General features: G+C 33.3%; 1 protein-coding gene across 10 annotated transcripts in view; it reads right to left on the minus strand.

The window, feature by feature from the left end:
* The window catches only part of KANSL1L (KAT8 regulatory NSL complex subunit 1 like), a 132,160-nt gene that overhangs the window by 101,597 nt on the left and 9,002 nt on the right, over positions 1-21,561 (minus strand). For 9 of the 10 annotated variants that reach the window (XM_023259653.2, XM_045034433.1, XM_045034436.1 and 6 more), the window contains one exon: positions 10,969-12,085. In XM_023259653.2, coding sequence (XP_023115421.1) covers positions 10,969-12,056 — 1,088 coding nt within the window. In that variant the 5' untranslated portion in view covers positions 12,057-12,085. Of the gene's footprint in view, positions 1-10,968; positions 12,086-13,942; positions 14,267-21,561 lie in introns of those variants that run through there. The other variant, XM_045034434.1, reaches the window with a different exon arrangement.

The following is a 21,561-nucleotide window of genomic DNA, read 5'->3' on the forward strand; positions in this document are numbered from 1 at the left end:
ATATTTTAAGTGGTTTGAAAAACACCCACACCAAATCCTTTATTATATTGACATCATTCCCCTATATGCCTAATGTTAAGTTTTTTTAGAGAGAAGGAAAATCACATAGGTGAGAAACAGATCTACATAAAGAGAGAAAGAACACTGGAGAATAAGTGAAGGTAAAATAGTAACTTTTATTTTTCTTACTCTTTTTTTAAAAAAAACTTTAATGTTTATTTTTGAAGGAGAGAGAGAGAGAGAGAGAGAGAGTGAGAGAGCAGAGGAGGGGCAGAGAAAGAGGGAGACACAGAATCCAAGGCAAGCTCCAGGCTCTGAGCTGTCAGCACAGAGTCTGAAACGGGGCCCCAACTCACAAACCGCGAGATCATAACCTGAGCCAAAGTTGGACGTTTGACCAACTTAGCCATCCAGGCGCCCCTTATTTTTCTTATTCTTAATGGATCTAACAGGTAACAAATCTGGTCCAAAATAATTATAGCAACAATTAGTTGATTATGAATGTGTCCATGCATGTGTGTATGCTTATATATGCCTATGTATGCTATGTATAAGTGAAATAAATGACAGAAGTGATACAAAAAAAAAAAAGAGGAAAAAATTAGGATTATTTTGTCATTATAAGGTACCTGCAGGTTTATTTAAGAGCAAAGTTGAATTAGCTGTAAATGTAACCTCTAAAAAGAGTTTTTTAAAGAGGGCACCTGGATGGCTCAGTCAGTTGAGCAACCAACTCTTGACTTAGTCTCAGGTCATCATCCCAGGGTCATGGGATCAAGCCCCATGGAAGGCTGTGCGCTGGGCATGGAGACTGCTTAAGATTGTCTCTCTCTTCTCCCCGCCCCGCCCCTCTACCCTGCTTGCTTGCTCTCTCTAAAAAGAAAAAAAATATAAATAAATAAATAAATAAATAAATAAATAAATAAAGTATAATTGATATTCTAAGAAAGGAAAAAAAAAGTGGAATCGTATGTTTAGTTAAAACCACAAAAGGCATTAAAAATGTGGAAGACAAAAACAGGAGCAAACAACAAGGGCAACAAATAGAAAACAGTGACAAATATAGTAGATATTAATCTACTACATCAATAATAACTTTAAACATCAATGGTCTAACTATACCAATTAAAAGACAGTGATTGTCAGAGTGCATAAAAAAATAAGACCCAACTATATGTTATCTATAAGAAACCAACTTTAAATATAAAAACACATACAGATTAAAAGTAAAGAGATGGAGAAAGTTATGCTAACATTAATCAGAAGAAAGCAGGAGTAGCTATGCTAATTTCAGACAGCAGACTTCAGAGCAAGGGAAATTATCATGAATTACAGTATAATAAAAGGGTCTACATCCAAGAAGATAACAATCTTTAATGTGTATGTGGCTAACAAAAAGAGCATCAAACTATCTGGGGCAAAACGGACAGAACAGCAAGGAGAAATAGGTGAATCCACTATTACAGTCGAAGACTATAAAACTCCCTCTGTCAGAAATGCACAGATCCAACAGGCAGAAAACCAGTAAGGATACAGCTGAACCATTCATTGACTAGACATAACTGACACAGCCTACTTCATCTAACAACAGCGGATTATACGTTCTTCTCAAGTTAACAAGAAACATAAAACAGGGGTGCCTGGCTGGCTCAGTTGGGAGAGAACGTGAATCTTGATCTCAGGTTGTAAATTTGAACCCCACATAATATGCAGAGATTACGTGAAAATAAAATCTCAAAACACACACATGTGCACGCGCATGCACACACACACATACACACACACACCAAGGGACATAAAAGAGACCACATTCTGGGCCATAAAACAAACTTTAGTTAAAAAAAAAATAGAAATCATGTAATGTCTGCTCTCAGACCACAATGGAATTAAATTAGAAATCAATAACAAACAGGAGTGCCTGGGTGGCTCAGTTGGAAGAGCATGCAACTTTTGATCTCAAGGTCATGAATTCAAGTCACACAACAGGTATGGAGATTACTAAAATTCAATTAATTAATTAATTTAAAAAATAACTAACTTAAAAATCTCCAAATACTTGGAAATTAAATTACACACTTTTAACTAATGCATGGGACAAAGAAGAAATCTGAAGATAAATTTTAAAATACTATAAACTGAATGAAAATGCAAATACAAGTCACCAAAATTTGTAGGATGCAGTGACAACAGTCCTTATGGGGAAGTGTAAGAGAAAGTTACACAATACATAGCATTAAATGCATTATTGGAAAATTTTTTAAAAATCTAAAAACAATCATACAAGCTTCCACTTCAGGAACCCAGAAAAAGAAGAGCATATTAAACCCAAAAGTAACCAGAAAAAAGAAATAATAAAAACTAAAAAAATCAATAAAACTGAAAATACAAAGTTGAAAAAAAAAATCAATGAAACCAAAAAATGGTTCTTTGAAAAGATCAATAAACTCAATAAGTCTTTAGCCAGACTAACTAGAAAAAAAGAGAGATGACACAAATTACTAATATTAGAAAGAGGAGACATCACCACAGATCCTATGGACACTCAAAGGATAATAAAGGAATATTATGAACAATTCTAAGTCCACAAATATGATAACCTAGGTGAAATGGCCAAATCCTTGAAATGCACAACTTGCCAGAACTCATACAAGAAGAAATAGACAGGAAGATGGATGGGGGTGATGGATTAAACAGGCGATGGGAATTAAGGAGTGTACTTGTGATGATCACTGATTACTGAATGGAAGTGTTGAATCACTATATTGTACACTTGAAACTGTACATTAATTAACTAGATAACCTTAACAAAATACTCCTGGGTTTGATATAAATAAAATATGTAAATTTCTAAAAAAAGGAAAAAAAAATAGACAACCTGAATAGGTCTATATCTATTAAAGAAAGTGAATCAATAATTCATAACCTTCCAAAAGAGAAAGTACCAGGCCCAAAGGGGTTCACTGGTAAATTCTACCAAAAATTTAAGGAAGAAATTTTACCAATTCTCTACAATCCCTTTCAAAAGATAGAAGCAGAGGGACCACTTCTTAACTCATTCTTTGGGGTCAGCATTACTCTAATACCAAAACCAAAGACATTATAAGAAAACTAAAGATCATTTGTTTCATGGAGATAGGTGCAAAAATCCTCAACAAAATATTAGCAAATTAAATTCAACAATGTATAAAAAGACTTACATACCATGACCAAGTGGGATTTATGCCAGGTATGCAAGCCTAGCTCAACATTCAAAAATCAATTAATATAATTCATCATATCATTATATCAATAGATACACAGAAAGCATTTCACAAAATTCAACACCAATTCAGGATAAAAACTCTGTTATACTAAAAACAAATACAAATGAAAAACTCTCAAGTTAACTAGGAATAGAGAGAATTTCCTCAACCTAATAATCTACCAAAAACCTACAGCTACATTATATTTAATGGTGCAAAACCAGAAATTTTCCCACTAAGATTAAGAACAAGGAAATATATGCTCTCACTTCTCATTTTCAACATCACAGAAATCCTAGCTAATGCAATAAGAAAAAGAAATAATGGATACAAAGGTTTGTAAGGAAGAAATAAAACTTTTTGTTCATAGGTAACATGATTATCTATAGGACAAATCCAAAAGAATTACACACAAAAAAACTTGCAACTAATAATTACAGCAAGGTTACAGGATACAAAGTAAATATACAGAAGTCAACTGCTTTCCTATATACTAGCAATGTATAAGTGGAATTTGATTTAAAAACATATTACCATTTACATTAGTATGCCCATAAATAAAATACTTAGATATAAGTCTTATGAAATATGTGCAAGATCTATATGAGAAAAATTTCAAAACTCTGATGAAAGATATCAAAGAGCTAAATAAATAGATATTCCATGTTCAAAGACTCACTATTGGGGCATCTGGGTGGCTCAGTCGGTTAAGAGGCCGACTTTTGATATTGGCTCAGGTCTTGATCTCACCATTATGAGATAGGGCCCCGTATCAGGCTCTGTGCTGAGTGTGAGGCCTGCTTGGGATTCTCTCTCTCACTTTCTCTCTGCCCCTCCCCTGCTCACTCACTCTCTCTCTCTCACTTGCTCTCTCTCAATACTAAATAAACATTTAAAAAAAAAAAGACTCAATATTGTCAATATGTCAGCTTTTTCCAACTCAATCTACAGATTCAATAAAATCCCAATCAATTCTTTTTATATCTTACTTCTAAACAATAACAAAATGGACAACCCAATTAAAAAACAGGCAAAGATCTGAACAGACACCTAACCAAAGAACATACAGATATGGCAATAAGCATATAAAAAAATGTTCAACATCACATGTCATTAGGGAATTGCAAATTAAAACAACAGTAAGATACCATTACACACCTATTGAAATAACCAAAATGCAAAACACTAACATCAAACACTTGCTTACAAAGATGTGGAGCAACAGCAATCTCATTCATTGATGGTTGGAAGGCAAAATGGTATAGCTACTTTGGAAGAGAGTTTGGGAACTTCTTACAAAATTAAACGTAATCTTACCATATGATCCAGCAATTGCACTTCCTGGCATTTACCCAAATAAACTGAAAATTTATGTTCACACAAAAAAATATGCCCATAAATGTTTATGGAAGTTTTACTCATAATTTCTAAAACCTGGAAGTAACCAAGACATCTTCAACAGGTTTAATATAAGTAAATCATGGTATATCCAGACAAGAGAATATTATTTAGCACCAGAAAGAAATATGCTATCAAATCAGGAAAAGACAAAGAAAACTTAAATGCATATTATTAAGTGAAAAAAGGCACTCTGAAAAGACTGCATACTGTATGATTCCAACTATATGACTCTAGAAAAGGCAAAACTATGGAGACAGTAAAAAGATTAGTGGCTGTCAGGGGTTGGAGGAGAGAAGGATAAATAGGCAGAACACGGAAGATATGTAGGGCAGTGAAACTATTCTGTATGATACTACAATGGTGGATATATGTCATATATATTTGTCCAACCCATAGAATGTATAACACCAAAAGTGAATCCTACTAATAAACTATGGACTTTTGGTAATAATGATATGTCTATACAGTACCGCTGTGGTAGGGGAGGTCAATAATGGGGGAGGTTACACATGTGAGGGGACAGGAGATATATGAGAACTCTCTATACTTTCTACTCAATTTTGCTGTTAACCTAAAACTGCTCTAAAATAAGATTAGTTTAAAAATATATAAAACAAGGAGTTTATTTTAATTGAAATATTACTTTCCTCAGTGCTGTCTATATGGCAAGACATAAAGTATTTCTTCACCCTTTTGTAGCTATTACTCCATTTTGCAATTACACTTGAATTTCTGCTCTTCTGTCACAAACTGTCACTCAAGTATCATTACAATTTCTCTAGGATTGTTTTTCATTCAACTTTTTCTGCTTCCCATTCAAGTAAAATAAAAGAAAACCACTTTTCTCATCTATTTCTGAAGTGTAGAGAATTTAAAAGGTAATAAATGCAAAACTAACTTGCCAACTTCACATTATACAAATATAAAGGTACTCTTATTTGCAATTTATTAATGAAATGTTGTCTCTTTACTCTCTGAATGTCAGACTGAGTTCATACTTCTATTTGTCCAATTTCTTGAAGGGAAATTCATCACCTGATTTTACCTCTTCTTGTCCTTTCCACTGGTAAAATAGAAAGCACACACTATGAGTATACACTTCTCTAGGTCTGCAAGAAATTATTTATTTTTTTCAATCTAGAAAGGTTGACCTGACAGCTTCTAACTGAATAACAACAGTTCTCTCCTTTCCTGGTAAATGTCTAATTTTGAGTAAAAGAATTTCCTTATCAAGACTGCCAATTATCAAAGAAATCTGAGTATATAGGGACTAATTTGGGGGAAACAAAGAGATTTTTCTCCCAACACCCAAGACAGCTGGGTGATTCAGTAGATACTGTCAGGTTTCCTCAAAAAAGATTTAACCATGTTTCTTCCTTTTTAACAACCTTGGAGGATCAGAATATGTCTGTGACAAAATCTGTGCATTTCCCCATATGCATCCTAGATAAAAGTAACTGATCATTATTTCCCAGAAGAAAATGCTAGCACTCTAAGGTTTTACCACCAGATGAGAGAGAACATAATTGTAGCTGAGTCTGTCAGTGACTCACCCATACCCCCTGACACTTACCAGTTCAGCGCACAAAGACCTGACTTCCAAATGCCAGCACATGCATTTCTTTGACCCAGGGCTTTTCTGTTGTTCCCTGAGCTTGCTTTGTCACCAGAGTGGCAGAACAAAAGGGCAGGGGAATTAACCTTCACCTAGTTAGTAACTGATGGGACTTGATGTATAAATACTCCAGCTTCCTCACCTCTCAAATGGGTTAACTCAGGCATGTATTTTACCATGGTTCCCCAAGTTTCTCATGGAATAATTAAGCTCCAGTCTCTTACAATAAATTACTCGATAAGACACTCTTTATTAGCTTTCAAATCCATGCCTTATTATGTATAGGTACTTTATAGTTAGTATTTCATCTAATCATCTCTAGAACTCTTTAAGGTAGGAATCTGATTCAAAGAGTTAAAAATAACATTAACGTTTGCTCAGGGTCACAGAGCAAGCCATGACTATTACACAGGAGGTCCAAAACCTGCACTCCTTCACCAAAGGAACAGAACATGGAAGGGGGCGGGGGGGGGGGGTTCTATTCATATTATAAGGATTATATCTCAAACCTACAAAAACCATAAAATCATATTTTCTTTTCCAAAGGAAAACAGCTTTTAAAAAAATTTTCCAAAACACACTAGTCTCTCAACCAAAAGTTATTTTTAAGGTAATTAGTAATGTCATTATGAATTAATCTATTGCCTACATTTTTTGGGGGGGGGGAAGAAAAGGGTCAAGTCAAATACACAATGGAAATGGTGATGGCTACAGTGAGTGCTTTCCAATTTCCTAAAAATTATATTCCTTCACAGCTAAATTCCCTAATCAGAGTGAAGGAATTTGTTTTTCTTATCAGTACTTAAAAAAAAATAGGAATAGAAGACATTTATAATAATATAATCCAAGATTTTTAAAATAAATATAATTCATTTTACTTGTCAATCTTTAAATTACAAATGTTAAATATTATAATAAAATACTTTTAAAATCTTTAAATTACAAATGTTAAATATTATAATAAAATACTTTTAAATGTACATATTTTGTCATGCTGTATTTCATTTATTCATTCATTGCATAACCACTCATGCTGGTTCTAAGATGTATAAGATACATCTTGTGGCCAGTTTCGTACTAGAGAAAAAGGAAGGGGGTGGGGGGACAAAGTAAAAATAAACTACAGAATGGATGGAGAAAAGACAAACATATGGAGAAAAATTTCATAGACTGCCAACCCCAATTTTTGTATCTTTAAGACTACATTTCCAAATATAGAAAAATTCATTTAATTAACAAATACAAAAAAAAAACACTAAAAAGTAGACAATGCTAGGCAGTGAATATACAATGACATCAAAAGTAATATTTGCCCTTAAGTTACTTAAAATTAAGTTGAAGTAAACTTTAGTATTTGCCACTGTAGACCTCATGATTAAATTCAGAAGTCTTCATATTCAGTAGAGATAATGAAAATGTAATTGTATTAGCACTACTTAAAATTTAGGTCCACAAAATGCATTTTTAAATGTATTTTATGTTTAAGGTTTAACTTGAACTTCATTCATTAAAAATATTCATCTACATTTGAAATGTGAATTTCCAGAAATACACAGTAAATAACAAAAATAAATTAAAAAAAATAAAAGTAGACTAAAAAAACTTATTAGGACAAATGTGTTAAATTATTAAATGAATTTAACCTGTAAAAGAACTCCAATTTAAAAAAACAGAAATCATTTTTATATTCACATCAAAAGATACAAATAATTAAGTTTGCGTTATTCTCAAAATTCAGTCAGCATCAAAATTAATAAAATGTTGAAAAACAATATTTCCCACATTATTAGCATTAGTAAAAATATTCAAAGCAAAGTTAATATCCAATTTGGGGGGAAATACATAAAATCAAGAAATGCAAATAGAGTTCAAATAGCAAAAAAAGAACAAAAAAACCTAAACAATTATCAAATAATTCAGTGACTTAAAGAAGTCAAAGTTGTTATAAAATTTAGTATTAATGATTTGAATCGATCAGATGAATATAACCTGAGAATGAAGTGGATCTGAACTCTAGAAATATAGATATTTCTAGAAATACAGAAATATCTAGAAATATCTAGAAATATAGATATGAGCTTTAATAACCAAGGCATCTTAATATAAATGGCCAATAATGCAAGAGGCTTGAAGTATATCTTAAAGAATATTAAACTTCTTAGATTCACTATTTTCTAAAATATATGTGTAGTGTCCTTGAGCCTTTCCAAGCTGATTATAGGAAAAAGAAAGAATGAGAAGAAATAAACTTTCCAAGCCTGAACCCAATTTTTTTCCAGGCTACTTTACTTCAATTTTCCTTAATAAACTGGCAAAGTTGAGACGAAAATAAAACGAGATGTATATTGCTTGATGCTCTGTATAAAAAATCTTTTAATAGTTTGAATATCCCTATTCCTAAATGTTTTATACAAGTGTCTAAACTTAGTGTTCTCTGACTAAAGGAAGAAAGGAAAATCTTAAAATATCTTGACCAATCAGTAATTATATGCTTAATATATATGAGATTTTTTTTTAAGTTTAAAATGTGGTTTTCAGGGATGCCTTACTGGCTCAGTACAGCATGCGACTCTTGATCTCAGGTTCATGAGTTTGAGCCCCATGTTGGACATAGAGATTACTTAAAAATAGACAGACAGATGGATAGATAGATAGATAAGTAAAAACACAATAAAATGTGGTTTCCATTCTTACTATGTGTTGGGTTATTAAGACTAACATAACTTAGCAAATCATATAGAACAAAATAGGACATAATGATAAACTATATGGCAGATCAAGTACTATGGGAGATCAATGAAAGAAAATCTTAAAGTCAGAACAGTCTAGGAAGACATTATTTTCTGATTTTTGTTTCCAACTTAAAAGAGACAAACTTGCTGTCTACAACAACAGAAAAGTAATTAATTTACTAAGTTTACCTACTAAATTTTAGTAAATTGAATTACTTTAAAAGCATTATAAATATGTATATATATAAATTGGTAAATTTCTGGACTTCTTTCAGAACTCATGTACTTAATAATTTCTGTGGCTCTAAGATCAATGAATGATACACTGACAAAGTTGCACAGTCCAATAGCAAGAACAGTGGTTTTAAGTCTCATATACATGGACAAGAATCCTAGTTCCATCAATTATTTGGCTTTTTGACCATGGGTAAGTTGCTTAACCATGCTGAGACTGTTTCTTCTTAAGTAAGATAAAGATAACAACAGTCACTTCCAATGGTTGTTGAAAGGATTAAGTAATACAAGATATGTAAACAGCACAATGCCAGTCATGTGCTTAATATTAACTCCCACATTCAAACACATTTCAAATATAGTGATAACAGAACACCAAAAGACTGAAATGCTCTGTTTGTTTTACATTTTATTCTTCACCATAGAAACTGATATACTGACTTTCTATTTATTAGTAAAAATTAATGTGTTCAGCTTCTAATTCTGTAATGACTCTCATTCATCTCTGAGAATTTGATAAAAATGATGGACCTCTTCCTCCCAAAATACCACATATGCACAGCATTTCACATCAATTTAGGGACATTAACAGATTCTGTGAAAGCTAGATTGAAAATCATGTTCTATCTAGCAATTTAAAAAAACTTAATTCAAATTAAGTAAAATTTTAAAATTCAGTTCCTCAGTTGCACTGGCCACATTTAAGTGCTCAATAGCCACATAAGGCTATTTGATAACACAGATATAGAACATTTCTATCATCTCAGAAACTTCTATCAGATAGGGCTGTTCTGGAATATTAACACAGTGTGATATATAAAAAACTATTTTACCTCTGTGTTTGTTTGGTTTTAAATATTTGGATACCTCTCTTTAAAGCAGATCCTCAAGAGTGTAGAGACTATGAATATTTTGCCCGCAAATAAATCTTCCAGGTCCAGAACATAGTAAGTATTCAATCTAATAGCTGACACTATAATTGACTAAATTGGTAAAGACCAGAGCTGAAAGGTGGGAACTCAAGGAGTATACAAATGTTGTAATTTTTTTTTTTTTTAATGGGGAGGCGGCTGGGTGACTCAGTTAAGCATCCAACTTTTGATTTCGGCTCAAGTCATGATCTCACAGTCATGAATTCAAACCCCATGTGGGGCTCCACACTCAGTGTGGAGCCAGCTTAAGATTCTGTCCCTCTCCCTCTGCTCCTACCCCACTTGTGTTCCCTCCTTCTCTCCCTCTCTGCCTCTCTCTCTCTCTCTCAACAATAAATAAATAGTTCCCAACTTAAAAATACACACACAGACACACACAAAAAGGAGATCAATTTACATATACTCTCAACTAATAAACTCCTAAAGTCAATGAGGGCTCCCTGCATGCAGACTGAAGTTTTTAATTTTGACTATACGTATTGGCTAAAATATGCAAAATTTTCAGCCTTGTCTATAGCCTATTCTATTCAAGAATAGGAAAGATGTTTACTTTTAGCTAAAGAGCTTACATTACTCCTATATGGATTTTTCCTAGATAGAGCAGTTGAGTAACTCATTTTTAAACAGTATGTATATATTCATACATAGTTCAACAAACAAAACATTTTAAAAATTCACCAAAGTTTTATAACTTAAAGATTATGGCACTAAAGTTTTAGAAAACTTATTTCCACTTAACGTATCTTGAAATCAAGACAAAATCGCTGCTATACACAGAACAGTAAAAGGTCTAAGGGTAATTTTGCACTTACACTGCCACATTTTTTCTAATGGTATATTCATCCAAATCATCATCAGAGCTGCTATCAGTTGCATCAGAATCCAGACCTTCTTCAACATGAGACAACAGCCCTGTAGCGGACAGTGCAAATCTTTGGATTTCTGCAGCTGTACACCGTGCAAAGCCATTTTTTGTATCACTCCACAATTTATTCTCTGCAGTCAACATGTTGACTTCTGGCTTAATTTCAGTGCATTTAGGTAAACTGCTATCCAAAATTGTGGTAGGTTCATGAAAGATCTTCATTTGGGGGAGTTGATGTTTCATAGAAAATTTCATTTGTTGACCATAGTGCTTAACAACATGCTTTGCCAGGAGCATCTGCAAATGTTTCTGAGTTCTTCTAGCCTGGCTAAGTAAAATTTTCTGTTTACTTACACAATGGAGTAAACGAGCATTCACTTCTTCCTCTTTTTCAGCAGCTGAGAAACCAACAGGCACATGTGAGTGGCCAGGCCCACTTTTCTTTTGAGCACAGTGCAATAAACCTTTTTTAACTTCAGCATCAGTAACTTTATCCAAAAGTGCATTCTTTTGGTACCATTTACAGTTTTGTAGTTGTACTTTATCTACATTAATGTCTTTGGTTGTATTTGAATCCAAAATAATTTGTACATCTGTCATGCACTGGCTTGTGGTATCTGACAGAGGTTCCTTTTTGATGAACTCTTCAGAGTGAGAATGACAGATTTTACTAAGCTGAATGTTGCTGCCATTACACAGTATGTTTTTCAGCTTACTGCAATTAGGTTCCCCTAATTTCCTTTGTTTGTAATTTTCATTGTATTTATTTAATGTAGAATTTGAACTCATTAAAAGAACCGTCTGATAATGTTTTGACGACTGAGAGGAGCCAAAATGTTTTAAATTCACAAAGTTAGTGTTAAGAGTAGGTTCAGGAGTTGGAAATCCCAGCATCTGAGACAAAGTGTCTTCCTTTAACTTTTCATCTACAGTTCTTGGACTTTCCATGCATAGCATCTTGTCAGACTCCATGGTACTTGGTAAAGATGAAAAGCAGATACCCTTTGTTGCTGCCTCCCTCAGAGCTGGGGTCATGGCGAATCCTGCAGATAATTACTGGAAACCTAAAATAATGTAAAAATAAATGATCAAATATCTAGAAAAAAAGTTTATGCTTACACTTTTTCCAACGGCAACATTTTCAATGTTTCTGATTAAAATGTAAATGAAACCAAATTCCTCCTTTATTTCCCAACGCCTAATAATATCTCTGTTCTTTCCTAATTCATAACGAATTCAACAAAGACTAAACTATTCTTCACTCTGACTGTGGGCCCAATTCCAAAAACTCCAATTAAGGTTGCACATTACCTAGCACGTGTTAGACAAATGCTTGTGGATGTGCCTCAGGACTCCTTTTTCCTTTCCTTTTTTTTTTTTTTTTTTTTTTTTGAGACAATGTTTAGTGAAAGGCAAAAGAAAAAAATTCCAACCTGAAATTGGGGAATTATATTTGAAAATGTAACTTAATCTCATATTTTCTGCCAAAGTAAGAATTACTTATCTTGATAAAATATAGTAAGTTGCTCAAAACATCCATTTCTCAACTTAAATTTCATAATCTGAACAGTATAAATATTAACTAAAGCTAAATGTTAAAAGATGTTAAGTACTGAACTAGAAATTAAAAAGTATATAATTTCACAACTGTTAAAAATAATATGATAGCAAAAACTTGCTTGATAAGCAATGTGCAAAATTTTTCTGAAAAAGCATCTGTAATAATTTTTTTCCCTTTTCAAATGTAGAGTCATCAGTTATCATTATAAAAGCTGTTACTCCTGCCTGGAAAATAGTGGGGGCTGTAACAGACAACTACTAAAGATTAATCCTATAATTAAACAAATTTCATTGTATTTTATCAAAAGAAAAAGTGTATATACCATACAGTCTGATTCATTAAAAAAGTTAATCCTATACCATTGAAAATTATGAAGACTGAATAGTGAAAAAATTTGTATATCATTAAAAATTACGAGTTTTATAAGATACTGTGCAATGATACTACATAAGTTTTGTTTCAACGCATGACAGTTAATAGTCATTTAAATGGCCACACTCTCATATCGTATGTCCCCAGGTGCTAGCTGTTAACTCTATACCCTCATTCCTATAGAAAAACACAAAACCAAAAGGGGATTCTTTGCAAAGACTAGCAAATATGCTCAAAGGTAAAAGAGCATGAAAGTTTCAATGCAGTTAAAAAAAAATACTTAAAAGCAAGTTATAGTCTAGGAGAATATATTGGCAACATATATAATAGAAAATAATTTGTATCCAAAATACATAAAGGACTCCTACAAATGAGGAAACTAGTTAGACACTTCACAGATGACATCCAAATGGTCATTAAACACATACTCAATCTCACTAGTAATGAAGGAATTATAGATTAATAAAGCAAGAGAACAGTTTCCCAATCACTAAATTTAAAACAATGTTTTAAATCTAAAATATCACTTATTATGACAATGTGGGTAAATAAGATTTCTCACATCTATTTGGACTATAAGTTAAATCTAAATTTGACATTAATTTGGAATATGTATTTGTCACAAGTGCACAAGACAGCAGTGTTTGTAACAGCAAAATATTCTTTCAAAGCAACCTAGATATCTAGCAATAAGAGGATGCATAATAAAGCACAATGGAATACTATACAGCAACTAAAAAGAATGATCTTTATATATATATCAATATGCACAAATCTAAGAGTATAAAGTTAAAAAGAATGGTACAGTATATGCTACCAAATAAATACAATACAAACACAAGCTCTCTTTGCTAGAACTACTGTGAGAATGAGAATCATTCTCAGTAATCAAACTGTCGACTTTCAAGAAAATGTTGATGTCACTCTGAAGAGACGCACTGTTATTGTGAAGGGTCCCAGAGGAACCCTGCAAAGGAATTTCAATTACCTCAATGTAGAACTAAGTCTCCTTGACAAGAAAAAGAGGTTCCGAGCTGACAAATGGTGGAGAAACAGAAAAGAACTGGCTACTATTCCCACTATCTATAGCCATAATCAAGGGCATTACACTGGCTTCCGAGATGAGATCTGTGTATTCTCACTTCCCCATCAACACTGTTAGTTATAAAAATGGTTCTCTTGTTGAAATCCAAAATTTCTTGGGTGAAAATACTTCCACAGGATTTGGATGAGACCAGGTGCTGCTTGTTCAGTATCTCAAGCCAAGATAGATGAGTTAATTCTTGAAGAAAATGACATTGAACTTGTATCAAACGCAGCTGCTTTGATTCAACAAGCTACAACAATTAAAAACAAAGATATCAAAAAAAATTCTTGGATGGCATCTATGTTTCTGAAAAAGGAACATTTCAGCAGGCTGATAAATAAGATCTAAGGTGTCCAGCTATGGAAACAGCAAGATGCCAGATGTATTTTAGACTTGAGGTATTTTAACTTTTTTTTAAGTTTTTTCATTTATGAGAGACAGAGACAGAGCCTGAGTGGGGGAGGAACAGAGAGAGACAGGGAGACACAGAATCCGAAGCAGGCTCCAGGCTCTGAGCTATCAGCACAGAGCTTAACGTGGGGCTCAAACTCATGAACTGTGAGATCATGACCTGAGCCAAAATCAGACGCTTAACTGACTGAGCCACCCAGGCGCCCCTGAGAGATTTTAAAAATACAATAAAACCTGCATTGATATGGGGGGGGGGGGAATACAAACACAAGACCACACCATATATATGTGTGTGCGTGTTTATGTGTTTACAAGAATAAAAAATGAACCAGAAAAATGCCCACCAAATCTGTGAATATCTGTGAGCTGCACATCAGATAACTTCCATGAAACAGAACTAAAAGTGGTAGTTTAAGAGGAGTTGAGTTTCAACTACAAACTTTAGTACTGGGAGGAAAATGACTTAAATGCAAAATGAACAAATGTTATTGGTTGTTAATTCTATGTGATAAAAATATAGATGTTTGGGGGCACCTAGCTGGCTCAGTCAATACAGCATGCAACTCTTGATCTCAAGGTTGTGAGTTCAAGCCCCACATTGCATGTAGAGATTACTTTAAAAATAGAGAGATGTTTGCTCTTTTTATATTTTTCTGTGTAATGTCTCAAAAAAATGTAGACATTCTTCTCTCCCCAAAGTCTATTTTTAGTTTCTAATTTTATAAGAAATATTCTATTATATTCTAATCTATAAACATCTACAATAGTATTTAGATAACTACACTGCTCTCTAAGGAAAACTGTGTTAATCAGATGAGGTAGTCATATTCAAAAGGTCCTATACTCTATCCCCTCCCTCCCCACCTTCTCTCTCTCACTTTGAACAAGGTGCTAGAAACAGAATTAAAGTGACTAGTAGCAGAGGCAGAAGGTAAAATGTCATGAGGCAGCAGAGTTCATCTTAGGCCCTTGATAAACTAAATATAAGGGGAACTAAAAATAAGAGGTAAAAAAAATAAAGAGATTAATAGTTAAGAAGTAGAGCTGGTAGAAAAAAAAAAAAAGAAAGAAAAAATGCAGATTTAGACTGGCTAAGACACATTTATGGTATAGAACTAGAATAAAACACACACACACAAAACTCTGGTGAGATCTCTAGGGCTTACTTGGTAGTATCTACCAGTTTCTAAAATGATCTTAATAATCCCCATCTCCTGGTATTCATGCCCTTTCTATTGGAGTATGGACTGGATTTAGTGACTTGCTTCTAGCAAACAGAATGCAGGAGAGGTGACGGGATAGCACTTCTGAGATTAGGTTACAAAGGGACTGTGGCTTTCATCTTGTCACCCTCATTCTGGAATGCCAGCTTCCATGCTGTGAACTGGGAAGACCCACATGGCAAAGGACTAATGTCTCCAGCAACAACTACCTAAAGCCTGCCAAAAGTTATGTCAGTGTTCTGAGAGACAGATCCTTCCCCGCTCAAGCCTTCAGATGACAGAAGACCCAGCCAACACATGGAATGCAGCCATGTGCAAAATCTTGAGCCGGAAGCACCCAGCTAAGCCATGCTTAGATTCCTGATGCACAGAAGCTGTGAAATAGACATTAAATTGTTACAAAGCAATAGGTAACTAATACACTTGGATATGAAGACTTTTGGGTTCTAGTCTCTGGAAGCCCCATCCATATCACAGTTACCATTCTAGGATTTCCATAAAGTGCTTCTATATTCTATTCCCAAGCATATCCTTATAAAATTCCCAGCCTAAAGCCTCTCTACTTTGCATCTAAACGAAACTCCTAAAAATAGACGTCTCCTGTAAATAAGAGATTAAACTGTGTTTGTATAGTTTTTTTTTTTTTAATGTGATGTATCATACTGATTGATTTGCAAACATTGAACTATCCTTGCATCCCTGGAATAAATCTCACTTAATATTTAGTTTTATCATGAAACATAAGTGCATTTAATCTAATTTTAAATTATTAAATATGCGATCATTACATATTAACAATGTATCCTGATTATCCTAAACTTTACCACTTCTGACTTCCTCCATATTACATAAACTACATTTACCACTAATATTTCTAAGGATCTATGAAGGCTTGGATTTTTGGCTATTTTGTTAACTACAGGCATCCCTCATTTTATCATACTTCACTTTATTACACTTCACAGATTGTGCATCTTTTACAAAGTGAATGTTTGTGGTAACCCCACATCAAGCAAGTCTACCGATGCCATTTTTTCAACAGCATATGCTCACTTCAAGTCTATGTCACATTTTCATTATTCTCACAATATTTCAATTCTCACAATATTTTCATTATTATTATATATGTAATGGTTATCTTGATTGGTGATTATGACTCACCGAAAGCTCAAATAACAGTTTTCAGCAACAAAGTATTTTTTTTTTAATTTTTTTTTCAACGTTTATTTATTTTTGGGACAGAGAGAGACAGAGCATGAACGGGGGAGGGGCAGAGAGAGAGGGAGACACAGAATCGGAAACAGGCTCCAGGCTCTGAGCCATCAGCCCAGAGCCCGACGCAGGGCTTGAACTCACGGACCGCGAGATCGTGACCTGGCTGAAGTCAGACGCTTAACCGACTGCACCACCCAGGCGCCCCAACAAAGTATTTTTATAAATTCAGGTATGTACAGTTGACCCTTCAACAATGAAGGGGTTAGGGGTGCCAACTACCAATGCTATTGAAAATCCATATATAACTTTAACTCCCCAAAACTTAACTACTAGAAACTTTACCAATAATATAGTCAACACATTTCACGTGTTATATGTAATATATAGTATATTCTTACACTAAAGCTAGAGAAAAAAGTTATTAAGAAAATACATTTACAATACTATACTTATTGAAAACATACTGTGTGTATAAGTGAACATACACAGTTCAAATCTATGTTGCTCAAGGGTCAACTGTATATTGTTTTTTTTTTTCAGACATAATGCTATTGCATATTTAATAGACAACAGTATAGTAAAAACACAACTTTTATGCACTGGAAAGCAAAAAAATTCATTTGACTTGCTTTATTGCAGTATTTGCTTTGTTTTTGGGGATCTAGAACTAAACCCACAATATCTCCAAAGTAGGTTTATCATCAACATGAAAAAGTACCTGACATACAGTAGATGCTCAGTAAATACCTGGTGGATAAATAAGTGGTTACCATTATACTTAGAATAAAATCCAAAGTCGCCCTTTCTATGATCTACAAAGTTCTACATTATCAGGTCCCTGAATGCTTCATATGCTACAGCTCTCTTCTTGGATTTACTACACTCCAACAACACTGGCCTCTGTGCCACTCTTAAAACACACCAGAAAGTCCCTGCTTCAAGGCACTTTGTAATTCTCTCAGCCTGGAACAATCTTCCACAGATAAAATGGCTGGCTCCCTCAATTCATTCATATTTCTGCTCTACGATCACCTCACCAGAGTCTTGGCTTGACTAATACATGTTAAATAGCTTGAGCCCCTCAACTCATGACACTCCATTCCCTCATAATGTTTATTGTTCCTGATAGCACTAATCATTACTTATTATTTTATTACATTCTATTGAGGAATTTATTTTAAGAGAACTATATTTTGGTCAATATACTAATCACTGGCACTGAAAACAATGCCTGGTACACAAAAATTGTCAGATATTTATTGACTGAATTAATAACAAACGAGTCATGATTTTGAAATGTGTTCAGAGATTTAGGTAGTAATAAATAGCAACAACACCTATTTTAATTATTTTTAAAATAATATATTAGGAAAAGGACAATTGTTTAAAGAGCATCTACGCAAAAGCCTAAGCATTACTTCACCATTAATGATGAAAGACTGAATGCCTTTGCCCTATGATTGGTAATGAGTCAAGGTGTCTGTTCTCACCACTCCTATTCATCACCATACTATTGGCCTAGCCTGTGGAATAGATGAAGAAAGAATAAAAGACACATATTGGAAAGGAAAAAGTAAAACTGTTTATATTCACAGATGAAATGATTTTCTACATAGAAAATCCCAAGAGATCTATACAAAGAGCTCCTAGATCTAATGAGTTTACTAAGGTAGCAGATAAGGTCAAGATACAAATATCATTTGTATTTCTAAAATTAAAAACTGAAAATAAAAAACACCAATTAAAAAAATCAAGGAAGACCTAAATAAATGGGAGTGATACACTGTGTTTATGTATTAGTTTATTCAATATTGTTAGAGTGTTAATTCTTAAACTGATCTACAGATTCAACACAATCCCAATTAATCTTGGCAGAATTTTTTGCTGATATTAACAAGCCAATTCAAAAATATACTGGAAAAGGCATGGAACTAGAAACTAAAACAAGAAAAACAACAAAGCTAGAGGATTCAAGCTACCTATTTACCTAAAGTAGTCAAAATAAGTGTGGCACTGGTAAAAGAATGAACACTTAACAGAAAGAATACAGAGCTCCAAAACAAACCAGCACACATAAGGTCAACTGATTTTTGACAAAGATACAATGGCAATTCATTAGTAAAAAGGCTAGTTTTTTAAAAAGTAAAAACTACTAAAAAGTTTTTAGTTTTAGTAAAAACTAGTAAAAAGACTAGTTTTTTTAAACATTGTTCTGGAACAGTAAGATAACCGTATGCAAAAACCTGAAACTTAATCCATACCTCACATGTTATATAAAAATGGTCACATCCAATAGAATGGATCACAGACATAAAAGTTAACTTAGAATCATAAGACTTCTAGAAAAATATGCAAAAGAAAATCTTTGATTCTGGGTTAGACAAAGATTTTTTGGATAGAACGCCAAAAACGTTATTCATAAAGAAAAAATGATAAACTAGACTTCCTCAAAGTTAAAATACTTGATAAACTAGACTTCCTCAAAATTAAAATACTAAATAAACAAAAGAAATTATTCAAAATGTAACTTAGGAGTTTCTGACATATATATGCACAAGACATATGTTTAAGTTAGTAGAAATCAGATGTGCATACTCCTGAAAGATAAGGAGTTACCATTCAGGTTAACTCTAAATAATGGTTTCAACCATTACATAGTTTTAAATTGTTAACTATTTTCAGTTACCAGCTCATTTTTAGGCATAATGGACAACTGGTTAGAGGCAGATGCATAAGGAATACTGATTTAGAGCATAAAATAATGAATTCTGCAAATTCACCTCAATATTGAGCTAAACAATTCCTGGTGACTGATGTTGATTTGTCCCAAAAGTCCAAGTTCTTGAGTTTTCACACTACAGGTGGCAGTCAATTGTTCAACATACTGTAGCTTTTTCCCCCTAGGAGTACATACACTACAATGTGTTGATGTGGACTCTACAGCCATAATTTTCTTGCAAGTACTTTGGAATGATATATGTTTCTAGTATTTTTGTGCTTGCACAGGTTTTAATGATGGTTGCTTTTTTCCTTATTTAAGGAAAAAAATGGCCAAACAAATTTTAAAGACTTACAAATACCAACTATAAAAAAATGCCAACACGTTAAAAAAAAAATGACATAAGCTCAATTCCATAAGCTGTATTCCGCATGATCACAATTATTTTATAGCAGTTAAAGGTATCTCCAGGATTCAGAAGTCAATTTAAAAAACAAGACAGTGAGAATATCTGGCTACAACTCATCTGGTTTTCATTTGAGTATAAAGACTGTCCATACCACAACATGTTATTTATAGAGAAGTACTCATGAATGGCAGCTGAAAACCAATTTCATCTTTTAAAAACAAAATAAAAACTTTCCAAAAGTTACAGAAATAAACAAGTTGAAAAAAAAAGAATTAACTTTTTAAAAGCAGAAAATGAAGAAATGGCCAACTTTGAGTCATAAATATAGTTTTGTCTATTTTTGGTAGAAGCTAGATTTTTAACCTCCATTTAATATATATTCAACCTAAAACCAAACATTTAACAATTCAATTTATACATATTTATTGATCAACATGTAACAGACACTATCCCAGTTACTAGAAACATAAGCGTGAACATGAAAAATAAGGTTTCCATTCTCACAGAGCTTACATTCTAGCAAATGGTAGATATAGAATACACAAATAAGAAAATATCAAGCAAATAAGGATTCCATAGTGTTTTTGTAAAAAATTAAAGAGTGATACAGCATGCCAGCATTGGGAGTTAATTTAGATTTGTAGATGAACAAAGGCCTTTGTGTTGGTGACATCTGCTCTGAGACCTGAAATGACAATAACATGCCAACCAAGATTTGGGGGTAAGAGCCTTCCAAGAAAAAGGCAACTAATAAAAACCTCGAAAGCAGAAATAAATTTGTTGTGTTTGTGGAACAAAAATAAGAAATATATCTAGAATATAATGAGCCAGAGAGAGAAAGTAAGAGGAAATAAGATCAGAGAAGCAAATGGTTTGCACAGACATTTTATGTAAGTCAAAGGAAAACCACTGAAGATATCTGGATAAGGTAGTAATGTGATCTAATTTACATTTTTATTTTTAAAAAATTACTCTCTAGCTGTTCCATAGAGAAAAGGTTTGTATGGAGAAAGAATGGAAATACCTTCCAGGAACAGAAGTAGGGAGACCGAAAAGCTACTTGAAGTAATCTAAACAAGAGATGGTACTGGTGGCTTAAACTAGTGAAGTAGTTGAGGAAAAAGAAAAAAAAAAAAAAAAAGGATGAATCTAAGATATGTTTCAAGACAGTTAACAAAACTTTTGTCAGCCAAGATTTTGTGGGGCCTAAGGTAAAGAAAGCAATTAAGTATGACTCTTAGATTTTTGGGTTGAGCAACTGAGTGGTTAGTGATGTTATTTTCTGAAATTGGGCAGACTTGGGGTAACAGTTGGTTGAGGGAGAAAGAACTTTCTGGGTTATGTTGAGTTTGAAGTACCTATTAGCCATCCAAGTGGAAGCAGTCAGATAAACAAGTCTAAAGTTCAAGCAAAAATTCATAGTTAGAGATATTATTTTGGGAAGTCGTTGGTTATAAATAGTATTTAAAGCCAAAGGACTAGAAGAGTTTATCTAGGGAGAGAATATAGGTAGAGAAGAGAAAGGAGCCCAGGATCAAGCCCT

Source organism: Felis catus, chromosome C1 (assembly GCF_018350175.1).
Source record: "Felis catus isolate Fca126 chromosome C1, F.catus_Fca126_mat1.0, whole genome shotgun sequence".
Classification (NCBI taxonomy): Eukaryota; Metazoa; Chordata; class Mammalia; order Carnivora; family Felidae; genus Felis; species Felis catus.